The 11,005-nt window shown below is 41.0% G+C and overlaps 1 protein-coding gene across 1 annotated transcript; it reads left to right on the top strand.

Moving 5' to 3' along the window:
• Positions 1-201: 201 nt before the first annotated feature.
• Positions 202-9,685, top strand: SH2D1B (SH2 domain containing 1B). The gene is made up of 4 exons (XM_009888486.1): positions 202-335; positions 5,600-5,663; positions 8,144-8,309; positions 9,648-9,685. The coding sequence occupies exons 1-4, from the start codon at positions 202-204 to the stop codon at positions 9,683-9,685; spliced, it is 402 nt and encodes a 133-aa protein (XP_009886788.1).
• The last annotated feature ends 1,320 nt before the right edge of the window (positions 9,686-11,005 follow it).

Raw genomic sequence — 11,005 nt, 5'->3', positions numbered from 1 at the left:
GCTGTAAGCACCAGCTGAGAGCCGACTTCTCTACGGACAGGTCAGTGATAACAACACAGATGAACTCGCGTATGTACTTAGCACCTCCAATTTCAGTTGTCTGCAGACAGCTGCACTTGGAATAAGTCTTCTTTTAATGCCAGGCTTCTGACTTTCTCTGGAATTGGTTTGAAAGGTGAAAGACCTTGTTTACTTTTGTCCATGGAGTTCCCATTTTTTCATGGAAAGATAACAAGAAGAGGCTGTGAAGAACTGCTGGGCAAGAATGGAAAGAATGGTAGCTATTTAATAAGAGAGAGCGAAAGCGTGGAAGGAGCCTTGTGTCTCTGTGTTTTGTAAGTACTCTAATACTAACTTTTTTTATGAATTTTCAGACAGCCCCAAAGACAAGTGTTCATCTTCTCTAACATTATTAGTCCTTCCCTAATATTAACAGACTTCAAGGAGGCACGTATGTGTATTCAAGTAATGCTGGTTGCCTTAGGCTTCCTTTACAGTGAGTGGTGAGAGTGTGGCACTTGCAAAAGACATGTTATACAACAGAGGATAGATGAACTGTAATCTGCTGGTGCTGGTCTCTCTCTGCAGACAATAAGGGGAGCGCAGAGAAAATAGTTTAGACTGCCAAAACATGGTAAGAACCTTACTCAAAGTTAGTGCCTCTGTAATGATGAGTAAATACCATTTTAGCACTGTTGAGACAGTGAAAAGTCTCATGGTAGGTTACAAAACAGTTCCTGCTTCATAGACTTTCCATCTGATGAAAGCTTACCCTTGTGCTTCAAAAGAATTTTGTCTGATGTAAGAACATAAGCTGAGACAGAAAGCTATAATGTCCTGTTCGAACTCATATGACAAGTCCATGAACAAGACGGGCAAAGAAAATTGCTACTTCTAGTTCTTAACTTTAATTACTACAATTAAAATTTTATTATTTTCTTTTCCTGTAGGGAAAAGCACTTCTATTTCCCTTTCAAGAAGCCTGTTTTACACTTTTCATATAAAATTGATTTGTTCCTAATGCCTTCAAAGTTTATAAATTAGTAACTCTGAGTCTTTGTTTGACCCTATGATGTTTTACACTCTCCTTGAATGTGTTTGAGTATGACATGAAAAATTTTTAACAACATGTCTAATTAATTAAAAAATATCAGAAAATGTTTTTACAAATAATCAAAATCGCATTTCTTTTGAAACAAATGAAAGGAGAAAAAGGGAGAGGGAAATGGACTACTATGGGATTGGTGGGTAGAAGAAAGAAGTCCATGAAATGACAAAGTAAGGAGGAGAGAAATGCCAAGTGGGGGGGCCAAACAGAGCCCTCGGGAAGGGAGCTGCAGGAACCTGCTTTTGGTATGGTGTGGAAGGAGACAACATGGAGAGTGCAGGGAGGGAAGGGACCGTGGGAGGGAAAGGGCATGCATCCCCTGTCAGAAGGGACAAATGGGGATCCTGGCACAGAGGAAGAATGACAATATTAGCCCCTGACGTGGGAAGATGGCTGTTGAGATCTCATGCAGTAAAGGTAGACGAGAAAGTGAAGGGCTGCTTACGTGTGTGCAATGAGTTTGAACTACTGCTGGAACAGAGGGCACGTCTACACTGTACGTTGTGGCAGGCACACACTGACATAAATGTTAAGCTTGGTGCCACATCACCAACACAGTTGCTTTTCTCTTTTTCTCTTTTTCTCTTTTTCTCTTTTTCTCTTTTTCTCTTTTTCTCTTTTTCTCTTTTTCTCTTTTTCTCTTTTTCTCTTTTTCTCTTTTTCTTCCAAATCAGATCTACTTTGTGATAGCCTGCAGACATGTTTTTGTCTGTCGAAAGTGCTCTGGGCAGACATGTGAAAAAAGCATGTGACTTCCAGCTAGCCACTCTGGGTTTTTAGTGTTAAAAAAATGTTAAAACTTTAGTGTTTAGTGTATTTGACTTAAACTCGTGCATTAACAAATGTAACAGTTAAACTGTAGGGGTGCCAGCAATGGTATAACAGATACTGGTTTGCAGAAGTGAAAGCAAAGGTTGTCATAGTATTGGCTCAGAATTCCCTTGGAGACTGGACTGTCTGTCAGTGGTTGCCTAGGCAGAGGAAAGCTGTCCTAAAACTGGAGGCAACCAGCACTGAAACTCTCAGTGTTGTTTCAAGAAAACTTTTGGATTACAATTGCATCTTGAAGTATTGCTTAGCACCTAATGTGGTTGATACACAAACTGATGCACACCTCCCAAATTAGCTGATCCATGGGCAGAGATACTGACCCATTTGCTACAGAAAACAACTTTTTTTGTCCTCTACTGATTGGGGCGTAGGGGGAGGGGAGTTCCATGGAGGATCTGGGAGTCAGAATGATAGGACCAGTTGAAAAGCATCTCTTCTCTTAGTCGGGCGTGGTGCACAGCTCTGCCGACACATCTTCCTCCACAGCACACTGTCACTTTCATCCAAAGCTGTCCCAGGTCTCTGACAGTGCCTCAGTCCAGACCTATGGCTCTTGCTACTGTTCTTATGGCTCAACATGTCATTCTACCAAAAAAAGCTCTTCTCACCCTGCTTTTCTGCCACTGAATCTCCCCTGTGCCCAGATCGGGGACTTTAGTAATTTGTACCATATGCAGCTGTTGGTAAGTATTTAGTTTCATTTATTCAGTAAAAATTACAGTAGCCAAATAATATCCAGGCAGTAACCTGCCAAAATTTGGATGACAGGTAAAGAATAAGTTTCAAAAATTATCATTTTCTGGTAGGGTTTTGTTGTTTTTTTTTCTCACTTCTATGTCTACGTTAAAAAAAATGAACACCCACATTTATAAAATACTCTTAAGCCAGGAACATGTGAATTTCCATGGATATCTCAAGGAGGAAGAAAACAGAAGATGCATCCCTGTGATGCAACTCTTCGAATCAAAGTAAATCTGCTGTAACTGGAAGTCTTATCCTTATCGCAGTCCATAGTAAGTTTTTTTGCAGACCAAAGTAGTTTATTTCCAGAGTAACCATTAATTTATGCACAAGGCCCCTAAGCTAGGTTTTCACTCTAAGATTCTCCCTCTCATGACAGATCTATTCATGTAGTTACAGCTGAAATCCTTCTGATGAACATGCGTACCAGTGAAAAGACCTTGTTTTCAAACGCTGCTTCATCCCCCCTTCTTTGTCCTTGGCTTATCTTTGCAACTTTACTGCCTTTTTTGATCATGGTCATGATCTCCAGTTCATCTCCTGAATAGCTGCCATTGCAGCTATTTTTATTTCTGTTGACAAAATATATCCAAAGCCATCAGTAGCCTTAGTGTTCAAACGCCTGCATATTATTAAAAATAATAATAATTAAACCCCTGGGAAACCCAAAGGAAGAATGATTTTCTTAGAAGTAGGACCTGTGCAGTCACTTTCTGGGTGCTGGTGACTGGAGGCCATTTTCTGCTAACATCTCTCCTGTAATTCAACAGCCTTCTTGTGATACAACTGCAAAATGGAGTTTAGGGAGGTATCACATGTAAGGAGGATGAGAAGATAGATGAGAGGATGGGATGTCTGTGGAATCAAATTACTCTTATATAAAGGTCTGTGTTAGGTTTAGTTCATAAGTTCTTTGAAAACCCTAGAGTAATCATATATTTCAAGATATGAAACATTCTGTCATTTTGCAAACTCTAGGCTCCCTTCTGTTTTGCTTTTCTGTCTCTGTCTCATTCAATTTTACTGCACAACCTCTCGTGTCTTTCATACTACCTGCTGTTTGCAGACATTTCCAGGCTCGCACTTTGTTAAAAATGTAGTGTCTCTTGTTCCACCACAGTGCCTGCTTTCAGCAGAGGGGGCACAGACTCAGCCTACTGTTAAGTCTCTAATATCATACGTGCACTTCAGTATATGTCTAGTATCATATACATCTCTAGCTGTATTCTGATCAAATCAAACATATTCTAGGTTCAAGTAGCCTGGTACATGATCACATCTGGAATACCTACAGGTACAGACAGCTCAAGGGGTCATTGTGTGGGGCAGCGTGGAGGGAATGAGAGTATGAATTTGTGGTGCCCCAATTACTTGAGACGTCCCACAAGGAAAGCAGATGACATGAAGAACATTCTGCAACTTCACACGCCTGTGTATGCTGTGGCAACCTCCTCACCTCTTCCATTCTTCTGAGGAATGCCGGTAGATCTTGTGTGAAAGGTGAACTGCAAGTTTTCTACAGAATCATTCTTTACCATTACTTAATTAATATGGTTTTCTTTCTCTCTCCCCCCTCACATCTTTCCCAACTCCTGTAAATATGACAGGTCAGATTCGCAAAGACAATCTTTCAGGGCATTACTCCATGCCAGTGTGCTTGCTTCCATACAGCATTGCAGCCTTGTGTCATATCCCAGGTGAATCTTTTGTCCTTGTTCTCAGCTGTAGATCGGCCTTTTGAAAGGTGACTGCTTCTCTTACGGATGTGGTAGTTGGTTGAAAGCCAGCCCGTTTTCCCCTTGAGTATGACTTCTGCGAAAGATGGGCACCTCACTTTTGTCTTTGTAGCTATTTAAGGCTTCTTTATAGCTCCATTTTTGAAGGAGGGGCACATGTTAGCACTGTCTTTCCGTTGTGAAAAGGTTGTCTGGTGATTAGTCCAACCTGATGTAAAGGCTGAGAGTCAACCAGGCCACGGCTCTCCTCCTCACTGCTGATGGAGATACTGCAGTTCTCAACGACGCGTGTGCTACTGCTTTGCCTGCAGTTTATTCCCATGTTGACATTTGCACAAAGTGGTGTCTGGTGCCATGGAGCAATTCTGCTGCTGTGGAGCAAGGCCTTAGGCATGCTATAGAAGCAAGGGCTCCTCTCTTACACGGCACTTGCACTGGAGTTCCAGGCTCTATTTTGTGTTTTATTGCTTCAGAAATAGTAATACAAATTCTCAGTGACATCCACCCCTTTCTGGGTGTATAAACTTAAATCATTTTAATTTCTTTGACTTACCAGATCTATTTTATTGGAGCTGTAGCAGTATAAAACTCAGGATAGGAAATGCACCCAAGAAGCTGGAGGAAAGCTCAGGCAGTTAGCCGATGTGGAAGTGAGCTAGCTGGACGTGCTTTATCAAGATGTATGCTCAGCAAAGTGCAGTGACTGCAGATTGAGCAGAGCACTCTTAGCTACATTTACCATACCCACAGGGCAAAAAAGAGCACCATAAATTTGGTCCAAAATCAAAGACATCTACATAGCAATGAATAGGGGTTTAGGTCTAAATTAGCAAGGTATGGTAAACTAATATTTGGGTTTCTGAGGCTTAAGGAAACAACATGCATGACTAATTTTGGCTAACAGAAGATTAAACATATGACTTAGAGAATCTCAAGTATTTTGAAGGTTCTAAGATACGAATCAAATGGAAAAGTGAATGTGCATATATATAATTGATGATAGTTAGCATCAGGTATTCCCTTAGATCTGTTTGGTTTTTTTTAGTCTCTCATTGTATTGCTGTTTACTTTAAGATACAAGCAAAATCAAAACCTGTCTGTCAACATCAGCTGTAGGAGTCTAAGCAGGTTGCAGTGGTCTGACAGTTGATGAAAAGCATAATGTATACAACGTTTTTCACAGCTTTGAAAAACTCATCTACACGTACCGTATCTTCAGGGAAGACCAAGGATATTTTAGAATACAGGTGAGTAACTCTCATTTCATCTGTAAAGATTGCACTAAAGACCACTGTCATGATTTAAAAAAATTAATAGACATGAACACATTACCTTAGAAAATATTTCCAAGTTTGTGCTCTTCTCCACTCAATTCTTGACTTTTTAATGTTGTACTTATTACATATGAGCTCAGGAGTTGCTATTATCTTTGTAGAAAACCCTTATAACCTAAGTGGATCTGTTATTTCTTGACGAGCTGCTTTCTGATTTGGCCATTTCTTTTTCATAGCACTGAAGAAAAGTCTATCACTTTCATTACTTGCTCCTATTCCAAATTAGCTTTTTTTTATTATTATTTGAAAGCTCTGCCATTGCACCCAGCATCTTGTAGGGGTTTTTGAATATTGGAAGGATCTTTTTGATTTCAAGAGACCTATTTACAATTATCTGTGATTCTGGGCCACCTGAAGTGATGCCCCCAGATAATGCTGCTCATTGCTTGAACAAGTGTAAGAGCAGACTGCACCAATGAAATCCCTAGGCAAGGTGAGAGAACATTTAAAAATCTGGCTCACTCCTCTGCTTGGAGTAGCACAGCCAACAGGACTGCCAACAATTAAGTACCATTTAAGTGGAATGAGGAGCTCACTCCATAGAGGACACACCAAGCTCTCATATGCTGGTAATTTCTTGCTTATTAGTGGTTTGGACTGAGTACAAAAGACACAATTTGCAATGAGGAATTGAATGGTTTGTTGACAAAAATATAGTCTATTTTGGACTGTAGCCACTCTTCTGGGTTTTGCTGTCATGCCTATCAGCAGATAATAACTCAACACTTTTAGGTTCATCAAACCCAATTTTCCATACAAGTTTTTGCCAAGAATGTAAAAGGAGACTTCTGTTCAAATTTTTAAGTCAGATTGTTTTGGCTCTCTAAAATAATATACTGAAATAATACATTGATGGTGGAAGGGAGATTTTAGTTTTTTTTAAGGGCCAGATTCATCCATGAACTTTCTAGAGTACGGTAGGTTGGCCCCGGTCAGCAGCTAAGCACCCACTCCCCCACTTCGTGGGACAGGGTGAGTGGAAGAGAACATGAAGAGCACAAATTAGGAAACTCCTGGATCAAGATAAAAATCAGTTAAATAGGTGAAGCAAAGTTATGCATGCAAGCATAGCAAAGAAGGAGTTTAGTCACTACTTTGCATCAGGAGGCAGATGTTTAACCACCTCCTGGAAAGCAGGGTCTCAGCACACCTGATGGTTACTTGGGAAGAAAAGTGCCATACCCACAAACGTCCCCACTTTCCTCAGCTTTTATTGCTGAGCATAAAGTCATATGGGATGGGATATCTCTTTGGTCAATTCAGGTCCGCTGTCTGGTCTATGTCCCCTCCCAGCATCATGCGCACTCCCAGCCTACTCGCTGGGGGAGCAGAGCAGGAAAAAGAGACAATCTCAAGGCTGTGCAAGCATTGTTCAGCAACAGCCAAAAGAGGGGTGTGTTATCAACACTGTTTTAGTCACAAATTCAAAATACAGCACTATACCAGCTGCTACAAAGAAAGATAACTCCATCCCAGCCAGACCCAGTACACGGAAGACAGTGGCACCCAGTCCATACAGGGCTGAAGGGAGGATAAGGGATGCAGAAAACCAAAGAAAATAAGGACATGTTTCTTTGTTAGATAGCAAATGAAGTAAAACCAAAGCCCCATTCACTTTTAAGGACTGGCAGTAGAATCCATGCTGTGATTAGAGCTGATTAACGTGCTCACTGTCTGTCACTGTCCTGAAGTCACCAGTGTTGCAAAGCATACAGATCACTGGGGGGCTGTGCCATGGAAGCAATTCAGTCCAGCTGTATGAACTCACACACTAAAAAGCAGTTCATGAAAACGCCGTTCCCTCATTTAGGAGTGCTATCCTCCATGCTTGGCCTCAGGAGTCTCCAGTGCAAGTCACAAATCTGACATAAACAATAAACTCCTGCCTAAAAGTGAAAGCTGGTGACGGGAACTTTCATATGGACCCTCAGACATGTCCGCTGCCTCTGCAGTTGTCCTTTGCTTGACATTTTGTTGATATTTTGTAAAACATTTGGCTTGTGCTGGTCACATAGTTGTTTAAATCCAACATTCTAAGTGAGAATTAAGTAAGTTGCCCCTGAATTTGTGCTCTGACAGCAGAGGGAAGTCTGTAATGCTGTCACCCTTCGACACTCTGCTGTAGCAGATCACTGCAGCGCACATCTAAGCCAGTATTTTACACTGATGTTCTTTTTTTAAACAAAAAGATGGTGAGGGAGGTTACACTTGGTGCCATAACCACACCACCAAACAGGTGTCCCTAGTGTTTTAAGGATAGCACAATATTCTGTCTCCAAATCTGTTTACAAAACAGCTCCTTGGTAAACAAGAAACAACCTATCATTCCTTTCATCAAGGTAACCCTATGTGAAGAGCAATTGCAAACAAACTTTACTTTCCTTTCCTTGCAGACTTCTGAAGGTGTTCCAGAGAGGACCTTCAGAACATTAAAGGACCTAATATATACTTATGAAAAGCCAAATCAAGGACTAATAATAAACCTTCGCTATCCAGTAGGAAAACCAAAGGCTTCACAAAGCCAGAGGTTCAAGTCAGGAAAGGACAACATTTATGATGGTGAGAAATTTAGCTCTGCCTTTGTGGGTTTTGTTTGGGGTTTTTTTTTAAGATGACTGCATTGACAGGTCTGCGGTGAATAGTTGCTAGGTGTCCTCCGAGACCAGCTTGCACGGACAGAAGTTCAACATCCGTCCTTCTCTCTTATGTTCACTGGAAAAGTGTTATTCCCAGCTCACAGGTTACATACCCCCATCCACGACAAGTTAACAAGTTAAAATTGCAAGAGAGACAGACAGCAAACTGTCTGAGTGAGCCCAAAGCTCACTCCTCCATGGGCATTGGTGCTTCTAGGCTAGGGAAGGCTGAGGACCAGTTTTACTCAATGTGGTTCTGCCAAACTGCCAGGCCCCTGCACTGTGCTGGGAGTTGAGGCTGTCCTTTACCTTCATTGTCCAGGTTGAGAGCTATTTTTATACCAAAATCCAATTCAGTTATTTTTGAGATGCTAGAAATGAAAAGGGGCGGGGGGAGGTGGGGAGTAGAAAAAGAAATAAAAAAAAAAAGAAGGAAAAAAAAAAAGAAAATCCAGCCAGCTTGTGGTTTGTTGAGATTTGTATTAAAACATAACTAATTTGTTAAGCTAGTTTGTTGAAAATAAGAAGCATATAGCCTTCTGCTTAGAATCACAGCTTTGGAACCAGAGTTCAGCCTCTGGTTGATCCGCTAACTTATGCTCACAAGTCCCAGGCATAAGACAAGGATACAATACCTGACAGAAATATTATGCAAATAGGTAGGATAAAGATGGAGGTTTTCACAAGGTGGTAGACCATGTTTTATAGTCCAATGTCACCTTTATGTCCTTGGTTTGGGGAGGATGAATAGAGAGATCCTGTTGGTAACTTGCCAGCACCCCTCCCGCGCTTTTGAAGGGACTTTCCGTATCTGCTGTACCCATCTGGTCACAGACTGCAAAACAAGCTGGAAACTCTTCCAGGTCTAAGCAAGACTGCATTGTGCTATATAGTCACGGCTACCTCAGCTCTTGGTCTGACTCGCTGAGCAGGCGTGATTTCCAGCGTTTGGCTGTTTCTCAGGAAGAAGGCATCTCGTGTGGACACAACTGTTTAGCACAGTAATTTGCAGCGCTTGCTGGCTCAGGAAAGATGATGCAGGCACGTGGAGGACCCTGTCTGTAGGACACAGGGCCTAAATGTTGCCCTTGCCGTAGGAGAGAGAGTACTGAGAAACCAAACTGAATTCCTGACACCTGCCTGGCAACACGGCCACGGGCCAGCCTGCTTACCACCGGTTTTCAGGGGGGGCATTTGCAATGACATCTTTTTTTTTTTTTCCTCTTTCTTTTTTTTTTTTTTTAAATTGATTTCTTTACAGAAATTGACGAAAGCGACTACATCGCTGTTATACCCTGAATGACCTGCTGTTTTACCCTGAAGCTGCCATTCCAGGCTGTGCCGCGGCACGTGGGATCGGCTCGGGGGATCTGCCAGCTGGGCATTCTCCACTGTGGACATGTACCTCTGGAATTTTAGCACCTTTTGCAGACTGTCAGAGCAGCTGTATTTTCTCCCAGTAGATCCAGTATGAGCTACGACACATTACTGTTCAGCAAGTTGATTTTTATAAGACACATGCACACATGTACGTATATATGGAAGGGGGAAGGGTATCTGTGTGCACATATGTGTATTTTGGTTTTTTAGTCAGCAAACTGTTCTAGGTGTCTACTGCTAAAACGAATAATCTGTTAGAAAGCAGCAATATAGATACAATAAATGAATCATAGAATCATAGAATGGTTTAGGTTGTAAAGGACCTTAAAGATCATCGAGTTCCAACCTCCCATGCATAAAAAAGTAGTTTATGGCATCACTGATATGTGTTGATAAAAATGATACATAATAAAAAGTCTATTGGATCATATGATGCTTAAAACCCTCCAAACTCTTGTTATTTTGTGCACAATTCATGTTATCTTATTGTTGGCTAAGTGGATAGTATTTCAGCTACATCAAAGAATACCAGTATTATCTTGTAGTTTGGAATAATCTAAAATAAAACAAAAAATCTTTGATAAATCCATGACATAAAGGATTAATCAACACCGTGAAAATGGTTTGAAATACTTTCAACATCAGTGAATGGTTCTAGTAGATTACAAGAGGAGTGCGAGTTCTACGTGCATGTTGGTATGAACACATCCTTTTTTTATTTTTTTTTAATAGATATTGTAGAAATGAGAATGCTTACTACATTTCATTTGCTACTGTATTATTGCCATTAGCTCTGTACCGTAATGTGTATGGGTTTTCTTATTTTTCCCTGTGAGAATTTGCCTTAATCTTACTCCTCATTTTAAATGTTTAAAATACACTTCTGTTCTGAAGGTGGTCTGCAACTAGTAACTCAAGCCAGAACTGGACCGTATGTCCTGATACTCCCAGGCGCTAGTACAAACTCCCTCTCCATTCGTGATCTTGAAGAAGACATTTATGTTGCTTGAGTGTATATTTAAGATATTTCACAAATTATTTGTCCATTTTTCTGGGCAATACTACTTAGATTTCTTACTTATTATGTTTCTTTCACACCAATATTTGCTAAAGGACTTTTAGATATTGCAGTGCTTTGGCCGTGGTTATGAATTTCACAGTGCTAACAGGTTTTGTTGGCAGGCTCAAATAGTACTTGTCGCAAAAACAGGACGCTCCAGAGAGCGGGGGGAGGATAAT

The sequence above is a fragment of the Charadrius vociferus genome, unplaced genomic scaffold, assembly GCF_000708025.1.
Source record: "Charadrius vociferus isolate BGI_N301 unplaced genomic scaffold, ASM70802v2 scaffold487, whole genome shotgun sequence".
Taxonomy (NCBI): Eukaryota; Metazoa; Chordata; class Aves; order Charadriiformes; family Charadriidae; genus Charadrius; species Charadrius vociferus.
This window is presented reverse-complemented; position numbering and strand designations above follow the sequence as displayed.

Coding starts and splice junctions, on each gene's coding strand:
- SH2D1B (XM_009888486.1), top strand. CDS start 202: ATGGAGTTCCCATTTTTTCATGGAAAGATAACAAGAAGAGGCTGTGAA. Junction 336..5,599: donor GCCTTGTGTCTCTGTGTTTT/GTAAGTACTCTA, acceptor CGTTTTTCACAG/CTTTGAAAAACTCATCTACA. Junction 8,310..9,647: donor AAAGGACAACATTTATGATG/GTGAGAAATTTA, acceptor ATTTCTTTACAG/AAATTGACGAAAGCGACTAC.